At 40.6% G+C, this 13336-nt stretch overlaps 1 protein-coding gene across 1 annotated transcript in view; it reads right to left on the bottom strand.

The window, feature by feature from the left end:
* The window catches only part of LOC105008599 (macrophage mannose receptor 1), a 53962-nt gene that overhangs the window by 20124 nt on the left and 20502 nt on the right, over positions 1–13336 (bottom strand). Inside the window, exons 13-23 of the mRNA XM_029115357.2 lie at positions 12142–12263; positions 11584–11668; positions 6097–6250; positions 5255–5293; positions 4977–5140; positions 4800–4864; positions 3437–3537; positions 3054–3196; positions 2720–2828; positions 1116–1243; positions 626–652 (exon numbers count right to left, since the gene is read on the bottom strand). Coding sequence (XP_028971190.2) covers positions 626–652; positions 1116–1243; positions 2720–2828; positions 3054–3196; positions 3437–3537; positions 4800–4864; positions 4977–5140; positions 5255–5293; positions 6097–6250; positions 11584–11668; positions 12142–12263 — 1137 coding nt within the window. The remainder of the gene's footprint in view (positions 1–625; positions 653–1115; positions 1244–2719; positions 2829–3053; positions 3197–3436; positions 3538–4799; positions 4865–4976; positions 5141–5254; positions 5294–6096; positions 6251–11583; positions 11669–12141; positions 12264–13336) is intronic.

Genomic DNA, 13336 nt, shown 5'->3' with positions numbered 1-13336 from the left:
CATCACAAAGGAGGAAACCCAACGTTTGGTGATGCCTTACAGACTTCAGTCATTGCCTGTAAAGGATTCTTGACAAAGTATAAAAAATAGCATTTTATTTATGATCATGTTAATTTGTCCAATTACATTTGAGCCCATGAAATAAGGGGGCTCTGTATCAAAATCGTTGCAATTCCTAAATGTTTCATATAATATTTTTGTCCAACCCCTTAAATTTAAGATGAAAGTTGGCACTTCAATTGCATCTCAGTTGATTCATTTCAAATCCATTGTGGTGGTGTACAGAGCCAAAACTATGAAAATGGTGTCATTGCCAAAATATTTAAAGACCTTCCTGTATTCATTTAAACAAAATTGTGGTTTTGAATCCTGAATTCCGATAGAATGAAAGACATGGAATATGTAAGCAATAGGAAATGACTGGGTGTAATATATGGTCAATATATTACAGATGTTCTGATGTGCAACACTAGCAAAGTGACTGGACACAGCCTAGGAGTCCACTGTTAGCCATGCTATCCTGGCCATATACCACATCATTGAGCCTTATTGCTACGTATTCATAGCATGTCAGTAACTACAATATCTTTATTTGCAAATGTGTTCAATTCTAAATGGACATTACCTCATCATAGTAATGGTATTCCACTCTCTACAATAAAGAGAACATTTTTAACATTAATAGTGTTTGCAACCAACTAACAGATATACATTTTTCAAATATATCAATACATTCATGTTGTTTGCAAATCCAGATAATTTAAAATAGGCATGCAGGCAAGTAAACAGCCTTATATGAACAACTAGGAAAACCACAACCTACTACATCCTGGTTTTCCCCCAGACTAATGGAGCCCCCAGTGGCCAAGGCCCTGTCGGAGGGAGGGTCCTGAGCTGTGCTGACGGCTCTGGCTCATAAAAACAATGGCAGGCTAGCGAGAAACTCCACGGTCAAAATGGCTCACGAAACTCTCTCCTGACATGGTATAACCACAGAGCCTCAACTTTAGCATTTAGTTCATTGTTACCTAAATCTGACATTGTCCTCTTCAACAATCAGTGAAAGTAGCAACCAAGCACCCTGGCTTGAAGTAAATGTGAGTGTTCATACATACCTTACGGGGAACCAAGTTCATGTATTTAATTGCCTGGCCATCAGTCCAAACTAAGTTGTTACGGTTTAAGTCGCTCAGTCCAATCCACAGGTCAGTAACAACATCAGCCATGTTGGTTGTCAGAAACACTGCAAACAGAGACAGTAAGAAGCTTCATCTTTGTATCTGTGCCGAAACTGCTTTTCAGACAGCATGGTCAGCACCATGAGACATTTTAATAGGTCAAAAGCAGCTGTATCAAATTCCTTTCGGCTGGTACAGAATGTCTTCTGCAAGACTGTCCTGAAGGAAGGGAGCACTGCAGGTAACTGCACTGACTAAACAAATGAAGGGAGCACTGCATGTAACTGCAATGACTAAACAAATGAAGGGAGCACTGCAGGTAACTGCAATGACTAAACAAATGAAGGGAGCACTGCAGGTAACTGCAATGATTAAACAAATGAAGGGAGCACTGCAGGTAACTGCAATGACTAAACAAATGAAGAGAGCACTGCAGGTAACTGCACTGACTAAACAAATGAAGGGAGCACTGCAGGTAACTGCCCTGACTAAACAAATGAAGGGAGCATGGCAGGTAACTGCACTGACTAAACAAATGAAGGGAGCACTGCAGGTAACTGCACTGACTAAACAAATGAAGGGAGCATGGCAGGTAACTGCACTGACTAAACAAATGAAGGGAGCACTGCAGGTAACTGCACTGACTAAACAAATGAAGGGAGCACTGCAGGTAACTGCACTGACTAAACAAATGAAGGGAGCATGGCAGGTAACTGCACTGACTAAACAAATGAAGGGAGCACTGCAGGTAACTGCAATGACTAAACAAATGAAGGGAGCATAGCAGGTAACTGCACTAACTAAACAAATGAAGGGAGCACTGCAGGTAACTGCACTGACTAAACAAATGAAGGGAGCACTGCAGGTAACTGCAATGACTAAACAAATGAAGGGAGCACTGCAGGTAACTGCAATGACTAAACAAATGAAGGGAGCACTGCAGGTAACTGCAATGACTAAACAAATGAAGGGAGCATAGCAGGTAACTGCACTAACTAAACAAATGAAGGGAGCACTGCAGGTAACTGCACTGACTAAACAAATGAAGGGAGCACTGCAGGTAACTGCAATGACTAAACAAATGAAGGGAGCACTGCAGGTAACTGCAATGACTAAACAAATGTTGATCAACCAAGTTAGTTAATGTAGCAACTCTTAGTGACTCTGCTAATAAATATTAGGTGGTTCACATTTTCAAGTGCAAAGAGGACTGGTGTAGCTAACTAGTTATAGAATATAAGTAAGAAAGAAAAAACATAAAACCAAATCCCCCAATAAATGTGTTTCTTAGCTATAGGTCATTCAAGTGGAAGAAGTAGTGATCCATCAAACAACTCCACCCCAGACCTCTAGACCACCACAGACCTCTAGACTCACCACCCCAGACCACTAGACCACCACAGACCTCTAGACTCACCACCCCAGACCACTAGACCACCAGACCACCCCAGACCACTAGACCACCAGACCACCCCAGACCACTAGACCACCCCAGACCACAGAGGACTGATCACTTCTCCAGGTTAAAACATCTTACCAACCTTGTTCCCTCCTACTGGCGATGGACGCCAGGTTTGCCCCCGTTAATTGACACTGCTTTCTGGCCTCCAGCCAGGTACTTGGTGTCTGGTATCCAATCAATTTGTAACACTGTTGACAAATCCACAGTAACAAATAAGCCATTGTTTTTCAGATTATTTGATAAGTTTGTTTATGCAGCCAAAACATGTTATAAAACTGTATTGGCTGTTATCATTTGTCTCGTAATATCAATGGTATTATTAGGATCTCCCAATGTGAACTTTGATTTCTGGTCTCAAACTCTTTCTCTCATATTACTGACCTTTTTCTGAGTCCTTGTTTTCTCATACTGACCTTTGACTGGTACTGGATCCAATCTGGGGGACAACCTCCAGTTGGGGGAACAGTAGGAGCCACGGTGCTGTTTGGTGGAGGAGAGACACTCCTCTTACAGATGGACTGCATTTCAGTACCACAGTTGTAATCATGCCAGAAACCTGGAAATAAAGACAAACCCATAGTTGGTGTGAAGCCCGTTAGTACAATCAAAAAACAGATGGGTGACCAATGAAAAAAAACTGAATAAATGAGTGGAGGAACTTAACAAATGTAGATGCTTCCATTCAGATGTACTGAATGATCCAGTAGTATGAGGAAGCAGAGAAAAAGGACAATGCCGTCTGCCAAACAAATTCTACCATTGACAGGTGTTTGTTTTTAGCTTTTCTTCCGCTCACCCATAGAGGTGGTCATGGCTACACAGTTCTCATCGTTGTTTTTGAAATCTGGCTGGTTTTTGTCCCATCGCTGGAACACTACCGGGGACCCGTCCATCCACCTGGACAGAACACAAGAACTCAAAGCGTTAGCGTTAGCTCTGTACCCCAGCTTTAAACGGCCCAGCGTTAGCGTTAGCTCTGTACCCCAGCTTTAAACGGCCCAGCGTTAGCGTTAGCTCTGTACCCCAGCTTTAAACGGCCCAGCGTTAGCGTCAGCTCTGTACCCCAGCTTTAAACGGCCCAGCGTTAGCGTTAGCTCTGTACCCCAGCTTTAAACGGCCCAGCGTTAGCGTCAGCTCTGTACCCCAGCTTTAAACGGCCCAGCATTAGCGTTAGCTCTGTACCCCAGCTTTAAACGGCCCAGCGTTAGCGTTAGCTCTGTACCCCAGCTTTAAACGGCCCAGCGTTAGCGTTAGCTCTGTACCCCAGCTTTAAACGGCCCAGCGTTAGCGTTAGCTCTGTACCCCAGCTTTAAACGGCCCAGCGTTAGCGTCAGCTCTGTACCCCAGCTTTAAACGGCCCAGCGTTAGCGTTAGCTCTGTACCCCAGCTTTAAACGGCCCAGCGTTAGCGTCAGCTCTGTACCCCAGCTTTAAACGGCCCAGCGTTAGCGTTAGCTCTGTACCCCAGCTTTAAACGGCCCAGCGTTAGCGTCAGCTCTGTACCCCAGCTTTAAACGGCCCAGCGTTAGCGTTAGCTCTGTACCCCAGCTTTAAACGGCCCAGTGAATGCAATGTATCAACAGAAGCATACATTTGTAACGGTCCCAGCCGGAAGGGACTGTTCCACTTCATGTTTTCTGTTGGTCCTTGTCTTGTCCTTGTATGGTCTTTCCTGTTCTTGTTTAGGTTAATCATTCATTTCACCTGTGTTTAGCCCCCACCTGTTTCTGTTCTCCTTGTTAGTCCGTGTATTTAGTTCAGCTATTTTCTCCCTGTCACTGTTGGTCATTGTGCTTGTCTGCCTGTCATGTTTTGTGTGTTCCTGAACTCCTGAACTCCTGAACTCCTGAACTCCTGAACTCCTGAACTCCGTATCTTGTAGTGCCCTGCACTCCGTTTTGCTTTCTTTGTTTTTGTTTATTAAAAAGAAACACTTCGAAATTCTGCGCCTGCCTCCGTCTCCCTTTCTGAAACATGACAACATTATTGACACTCATCCTACCATTGAATGCTAATGTATTGAAATAAGGGTCTGGTATTTGGACATGTAGGAAAATGTAACTCCTAAATGACATTGCCCTGACCCACACGTAGACATGTTACCTAAAGGTACATAAAGCCAGACCACCAGCATGATAAGGTCAGTTCTTTCATACTCACCCAAATGTCCGATCAAGATCAACTGTTAGTCCAATGTAAAGGTTTCCGAAATACCCTTTATTTATCTGGAAAAAAATATATAGTTATCGTCTTGGCCATTTTTAAAGAACTCTCTCTCACTCTCTGTGATAATGTTTTGTTCTGAGGGCAAGACTTAAATAAAATAAAGTTCTTCACCTTTTTCCACAGGAATGTATTTTCTGTGAGTGTGTTGATAACTGCCAGGTCCGCATGTCTCTGGCGACAGAAGTCTCTGGCGTCCTCCATGGCCATCTCATGACTATTGAAGTAATACTGGGAGCCTCCATATTCCAGCCAACCATCCTCTGTCACATTGTACTCTAGAAAGAGAGGAGGAAACACCTAATCTGGAGAAGACTTATCACTGAGTGGTCCAGAGGGGAGTTGTAAGAGAGAGTTTGGATGTAGATTTTTTGTGTGACAATAGGACTTACCAGGAACAGAGTTGTTCGGGGGAGGTAGTGGGGTCACGCCTACAATACCAGAGATGACAGGAGAAGAGAGAATGTGAGGAGATAAGGAGAGGTGGGGTGAGGGGAGGAGAATGTATGAGCCTCTTAAGCAAATGAGTTCTGCCACAGCAAGATTTTGCCAGGTCCACTTCCATCCCGCATCCAAAGACCCCCTGGTCTAAAGTAGTGTAATATGAAGGGAATAGACCCCTGGTCTAAAGTAGTGTAATATGAAGGGAATAGACCCCTGGTCTAAAGTAGTGTAATATGAAGGGAATAGACCCCTGGTCTAAAGTAGTGTAATATGAAGGTATTAGACCCCTGGTCTAAAGTAGTGTAATATGAAGGGAATAGACCCCTGGTCTAAAGTAGTGTACTATGAAGGGAATAGACCCCTGGTCTAAAGTAGTGTACTATGAAGGTATTAGACCCCTGGTCTAAAGTAGTGTACTATGAAGGTATTAGACCCCTGGTCTAAAGTAGTGTACTATGAAGGTATTAGACCCCTGGTCTAAAGAAGTGTAATATGAAGGGAATAGACCCCTGGTCTAAAGTAGTGTACTATGAAGGGAATAGACCCCTGGTCTAAAGTAGTGTACTATGAAGGGAATAGACCCCTGGTCTAAAGTAGTGTACTATGAAGGGAATAGACCTCTGGTGTAAAGTAGTGTAATATGAAGGGAATAGACCCCTGGTGTAAAGTAATGTACTATGAAGGGAATAGAACCCTGGTCTAAAGTAGTGTACTATGAAGGGAATAGAACCCTGGTCTAAAGTAATGTACTATAAAGGGATTATAATTAGTCTGGTTCTGAATTCAGTACCTTTACGGATCTCACACAACCAGTCGTTGTAACTTTCACAGTGTGCATCATTCCAGGATCCTCCAGGTTGCCAGTAATTGACATACATCTCAGCACAGGACTCCACCCCATTCATGTTGTTGGGTTCACCATCATTCCAGTTTTGGAAGGACAGCTGATGACAAACACATTCTTAACTGACACATTCTTACATGAGGTGGATCTTTTACAATTTATTCAGAAGTAGATGTTGTTAGCCAGAACCAAATACAGTTACCATAATTCCCTGTTTATAAGCCACACAGCAGGTAAGGACGATAATAAAGCCCTCAATCATTGCATTGCATTTCATGATGCCTACTGCCTTATGCCTACCACAATGCCAAATAATATATCTTTGATTATTTAAATTAATAAAAACCAGAAAAAGAAAGATGAGCCTAGTTCAGCTGGCCTGCGACTTGAAACTATGATGCTGTTGCCCTCACTGGATTCTAACCTGGGTCTCCCATGTGACAGACTGTGTCTTTAACCACTACTCCACAGTGCCATACATTTGCAGAGTGTCGGTGTAGTGTCTCAACATCAGAACATTTTGTCACACATTTGACTAGACACCATTAAGCATTGTGTTAAACTGCATAACATTTCATATTAAGTTTACCTCCACCACAAATAGCATCTATGAACTGTTAGCTTTTGCCACTGTCTGTTTTAACAGCTTATTAGCCAGTAATAGGCTTACTAGTATCTACTAAATTAATACTTGCAATGATCATAAGAATGACATCTTAGGATTTATTTAGAGAGGAAATTGAGATATTTGAATATTTTTATATATGCAACCTGCTCTCATGATAATCACATGTTTCAATGGCTCATTTGCTAACCATTTTATTTTTCTCATCGATTTTCTCTGCATCCCGGTTGCAGATGGCACCTTACTCCTTCAATTAGCCTAAATTCCACATCTAGAATGCCATTGGTACCCACACAACTATTTATCCCACCTGTAACATACACTATACTTAATACTTGTACCTTTTCTGCTCTCCCCTATTTGCCTTAATTACACATTTAGTATTACCATGTGAACTGCATTTGCCTTCAATGCACATCTATACATTTAACTTGTAATATACATATACTTAACACTAAAAGCACGTCGCAAGGGAGCGTTAGCGGTCCAGGTATCGTTCGTTCATTCGTTAACTTTGAACAACGAAATAATGAGCAAATGACTCCTTTTTTCGTTTATTCGTTTATTCAGAAAAACCAAAGAACACATTTTTTGCTTCCTCGTTCCTGCACGAAAGTCAGAAAAACCACCTGATATTGTGATTTTCCCCTGTGGGTGGGGCTAAATCTGGAATGCCTGTCATTGGCTAAACACACAGGATACACATTCATTGTTTTTCAGATTAAGAGTTTACCTGAGGCTATATGGTTTACTTAGGATTTGTTAGTCAACTACACAAGTGGTCAGCCTATTATTTGTCTTAACTGACTGAATAAATTTATTGAAATAGCCCAAATGTACATTTGTAAGCATTGACAGGGGATGACGACTTACAGACTCAACAAGCTATTGAGGAAGGCAGTTGGACAGCGAGAAGACCCTTCTCATCCTCTCTAGGAACACCTTCAGCCACTGCTCATCCCACCAACTGTTAATCCTCTACATCAGTGTTTCTCAATCCTGGTCCACGTTTTTGTTTTTGCCGTAGCACTCACACACAGTTGAAAATATTGCTCTACCACTTAAGCACTTGATTGATGTAAGCAACCTATAATCAAGCCTGTAGTTTGAATCAGGTGTGTGAGTGCTTGGGCAAAAACAGAAACCTTCACCCCTTTGGGTCCCAAGGACCAGGATTAAGAAACACTGCTCAACATTACTATTGAACACAAATCAATAGATCAATGCAGCCTGTATTATATTTGCTGCTCCAATATTGTGCAATGTTATTGCGGTTGGTGTTTACTTATTATTTAAGGCTAAATTATACATATGTTAGACAATGTAATAAATATTGACAGCATAAATATTGACTGGGTTACATTAGGCAAACTTACACTTTACCATTTACCATGAAAATACAGACCATAGGTTGTTGTCAATTCTAGGCATAGAAAATATCTACATTGTTCATCTGAAATGTATATCTACTTTCACAAAGCTTGTAGGGTTTAAATTACATTTACAATATTTGTGTATACACTTCCAGAACAAAATTTCAGTATTTCACGTTTGGTTTATTTTGAGTAAGTAAATCATCAGAGAAATCAGACCTATATGCTGGTATTAATCCCCTTGGTTTCAAGCAATTGTTTCCTCTATTCATTAGGCACGCCTTTCATTTTGGGATGACAGAAGTCCTTTGCCTACTGGGAAACAGTGCTTGAAGTATAATTGGGTGACCCATAGCTTTAGAAGTAGCTTAATCAATAGGCCTATGAACTTCTTGATAATACATAATAGAGACAATAATGATATGAATATTTACATAAATGTATTGGTTGAATTTTGTTAATGATTCAGTTGTTTAACAATACTGTGGTTCTGCAAGGGACCACTCACCCAAGGCCGTTTTAACAGTTCCCAAACGACTTCCTTCACCAACCTGCTTTATAGAAAGCTATATTATTATAATATAATAAAAGCACTCACTCTTACAGACAAAAATCCCATTCACACAGACACTGAACTCTGCCTTTTTATTGTGCCAAATTTTAAAGTTAAAACACCATTTATAAAAAAATTATCCTTCAGAAAATAAACTAGATTGAGGCAATCGTCAAAACAAATTATGTTTGTTTATCCCATTTTACTTGCAATGTCACAAAGGTTTTGACAAAACATATAAATGCAAACACCCAAAACCCAACCTGAACCTTCATTGTATGTGTGTCGCTCTAGTACTGTGAAATCAACCAGGGACTGCTTATAAGTGATGTCTCCACTTTGCCAACATGTTATTTCAGGCAGAGAAGGACCCAGTTGCCTAGCTGAGGATGGATGCAGAGCTAAGAATGAGGAACAGTTACTGCCTAATGTCTCTATTGCAGCAGATTGGTATCACCAAGAAGTGGGCTGACCTCTGACCAGGTTGTCAATATTTGGCAGTGATCCCTTTACATCAGCAGAGGACGGAGCCAATGTGGAACGGTACTTCACAGAACAGGGGCCTGACATGTCTATTCTCTTTGACGAGGCAGTGAACTACAACGGCCCACCTTTCAAAAATGCCTTGATGTGCCTAATAAATACAACAACAAGATTTGCCTGAAAACAAGGTGTTCATGTTTTTATTGATCGATGCCAGAATAAAGGTTTGATTTATCTGATGATATACTTACTCAAAAGAAACCAAATGTAACAGACTGAAATTAAGTTCTGGAAGTGTTTACATGAATATTGTAAATGTAATTTCAACATAATCTTGGTGAAAGAAGAGCTGAGGTGGTGGGGGTGGTGGGGGTTTGACAGATGGCTTAAGGCATTGGTTCTCAACTCCTGGCCTCAGGACCTAGTCTACTGCGGATTTTCTATTCTACCTTATAGTTAAGAGAATTCACCTGGTGTCCCAGGTCTAAATGAGTCAATATTGAGAGGGCTAGAATGAAAACCAGCAGAACTGAAAGGTCCCGAGGCCTGGAGCTGAGAACCACTGGCTTGAGGTGTTCCTCAGCTTACTACAGAGCAGTGGCGTCGTTAGGCCTGGGTCCGGGGCTGTAGGCTCGGATCTTTTATTAATAGCCCCAGATCTAAAATGACCAAAACATTAATGAAAAAATAGCCCTTGATCTATTAATTTATAATTCTGATTGCGCATTAATACATTGTAGGCCGCTAGCATGTACCTTAAAAACCTGTACTGTCTGTCAGGGGTGGGGCGGTGGGTGTTTTGTGATCCTAGAGACGCCTCTGCTAGAGGCGATGAAAATGGTCTTCCCCCTGTCATACAACAGATGCCTCTCCATAACCAGCCTGACTGTCAATGGGTAACAAACGTACATTTGGGCTATTTCAATACATTTATTCAGTCAGTTAAGCCAAATAATAGGCTGACAGCTTGTATAGTTGACTAACAAATCTAAAGTAGATGGCGAAAAAAACCATATGGCCTCAGGTAACCACTTAATTTGAAAAACCATGAATGGTATCCAGTGTGTTTAGCCAATGACAGGCATTCCAGATTTAGCACCACCCACAGGGGAAACTCTAAATATCACATGGTTTTTCGGACTTCCGTTCAGGACCAATAACCAATAATAATAATAATTAAAAAAATAGTTGTTAGTATTTTCCTGAAAACGAAACAACTGAGAAAGGAGTTGTTTCCTTGTCATTTCATTGTCCAATTTAAACGTACAAACGATACCCGGACCGTCAACAAAGTACATCATTTTAAAATCTCTTATGTGCAGACTGACAGAAATATTACCATACATGCCTCCTGCAATTTGAAAACGACGGTCGGAATCGAGTTTCTATCTTTACCGCGGTCTATTGCGTTAGCCCTTAACATGTTGTTTCTTTTGTGTACTATGTACCTGCCACCAGTCTGTTTTTTAGCTGCCTTAGTTTCTTCTAAACCCTTTTGTCGCGTTTAAGTCCGCGCTTGGTTTCCTGCTTTACCGGAAACGTGACAATGGCTTTAAAAATGTAAACTCGTCTGTTAGTTGCACTCATGTATTAACCGCTGTGGTTAAAAATGTTTTCAAAATCTGTGTATAAGCAGCCGTTTATAAACTGGAAATTACGGTATTGAGAGACTTAGAACAACTATGCAACTCTTGTTACTATTAATGGACAATACTTTCAAAGTATTACACACAATCAGTAATAATAAATGTCAGCTAACATGGACACCAACTAATGAACTAATTTTCAATAGAGCTTGTAAAGAAAATCTCCACCGGTACAACGTTCAAAATACTTTTATTTTACAAAGCAGAATACTTTTCAATATTATACGAATGATGATTACTTTTATTAGTGGTTTACAAAGCAGAATACTTTCAATATTATACGAATGATGATTATTTTTATTATTAGTTTTTGGGGATTTGCTTTCAATATGGCCACTAAACTTTTAATTTGGAATATGTTTTATTTTCTTAATTTTTCTTGATGGAATGTAGGACTTCGCAAACCGAAACCAGATTAGACATATAGCCAGGAAAAACACTCAAAATATTAAAATCCACTACAGTGACAAAGCATTTTTTGGTCATGGGTTTAGTACAATTTCCTTTACTTTGGGGTTAGAGTTAGACTCACAACTGTAATGTATTAACTAGAATGGCCAAGATTTGGTGTAAAATAAATAACTGATGCAACCCTGTATGGAAGTGTGGCTTGAAGGTCTTAACATGAAGTTCAATAAACACATAATATAATAATGTCACTTTGTAGAAGTAGCAAATATACTACAGTAACTACAGGGTTAAAGCGCAGACTGCTGTAGAGATAAAATAGATTATCATGAAAACATTACTCACAGGTGACTCATCAGTCCAGACGTAGCCAATGTTGGGGTCCTGGGCACTCAGGCCGATCCAGAAAGTCTCGTAATGTATAGATGGTCTAGAACATCAACAATCTGTTACCATGGCTACAGTATCCTAAACAATAGTACTGGATATTATAGTATCTAAAACAATATTGTATTATCACTATACAGTAAAAATTAAATTACATCAAAATACAATAATCATCATGGCATCATTCTTTTTCACTGTATCATACTGTATCACCACAGCAATGCAATAATCCAAACAGGCAGTATTTAAATTCTGGTTCTGTGTGTAAAATCTAATCTAGAAAGTGAAAACATGAGTTCGCAAAACCACTCTTTGTCCTTGGGAAGAAATAAATGTATAAATTAACAGTTTTTGGACCCCAGAATAATTGTAATTTTAGGAGAAACACTGAGCATTTACAAAGGCAACATATTACTGATACTTCAGATATTACTATCTGAAGTTTCAAGCCAGTGATTTTGCCAGTTATCTGGGCTGGTTGTATATTCACAGCCTGAGGTTGTTTGAAAGTCTTACACATCTTTCAAAGACTGAAGGTCAGTTGCGCTGTGGATGCTAAGTAGGTCTCCTCCAATTGCCTTGCAGTATTCCCGAGCCTCAAACCAGGTCTTCTTCTCTTCGTAAGGCACTGTGAAAAGCTGGACCAGGCGTCATATTTAGTAAACTGTTTTTGAGCAAAACTCCATAAGTCCTGTCAGTGACAGTTTAAGGCCTAAGCGATATAATGGTCACTTAGGGTCCCCAACCGCATGGTGGACCCCACTGTTAAGGGAGACGCGGCCCCAAATAAAAATTTGCATAGGGCCTCCAGAAGGTTAGAGCCGGCACTGAGTTCTGTCAAAAAACATGCACTACACAGGGAAAAGTGTTACATTTAGACCACAGACTGGATCTGTTTTTACAGTTAGAAAAAGATATGTAAATGATGACCAGGTGACAATTAGGAAAATATAGATAAATGAAGACTGACCAAGTGACAGTTTGGAAGAAATTCATAGGTGAAGACTGACCAGTTGACAGCTAGGAAAAGATACATAAATGAAGAATGACCAGTTGACAGCTAGGAAAAGATACATGAATGAAGACTGACCAGTTGACAGTTAGGAGATTATACGTAAATGAAGACTGACCAGGTGACAGTTAGGAAGAAATATGTAAATGAAGACTGACCAGGTGACCGTTAGGAAGAGGTATTTACAGTGGGGAGAACAAGTATTTGATACACTGCCGATTTTGTAGGTTTTCCCACTTACAAAGCATGTAGAAGTCTGTCATTTTTATCATAGCTACACTTCAACTGCTAAAACAAGAATCCAGAAAATCACATTGTATGTTTTTTAAGTAATTAATTTGCTTTTTATTGCATGACATAAGTATTTGATGCATCAGAAAAGCAGAACTTAATATTTGGTACAGAAACCTTTGTTTGCCATTACAGAGATCATATGTTTCTTGACCAGGTTTGCACACTCTGCAACAGGGATTTTGGCCCACTCCTCCATACAGACCTTCTCTAGATCCTTCAGGTTTCGGGGCTGTCGCTGGGCAATACGGACTTTCAGCTCCCTCCAAAGACAGTTGCCCTGGCTGTGTGTTTTGGGTCGTTGTAATGCTGGAAGACCCAGCCAAGATCTCGCGATACATGGCCCCATCCTGGGGCCTTGCGTGCGCTGCAGGATTTTAATCCATGACGGCGTAGTGTTACTAAAGG

Source organism: Esox lucius, chromosome 3 (genome assembly GCF_011004845.1).
Source record: "Esox lucius isolate fEsoLuc1 chromosome 3, fEsoLuc1.pri, whole genome shotgun sequence".
Classification (NCBI taxonomy): domain Eukaryota; kingdom Metazoa; phylum Chordata; class Actinopteri; order Esociformes; family Esocidae; genus Esox; species Esox lucius.
This window is presented reverse-complemented; position numbering and strand designations above follow the sequence as displayed.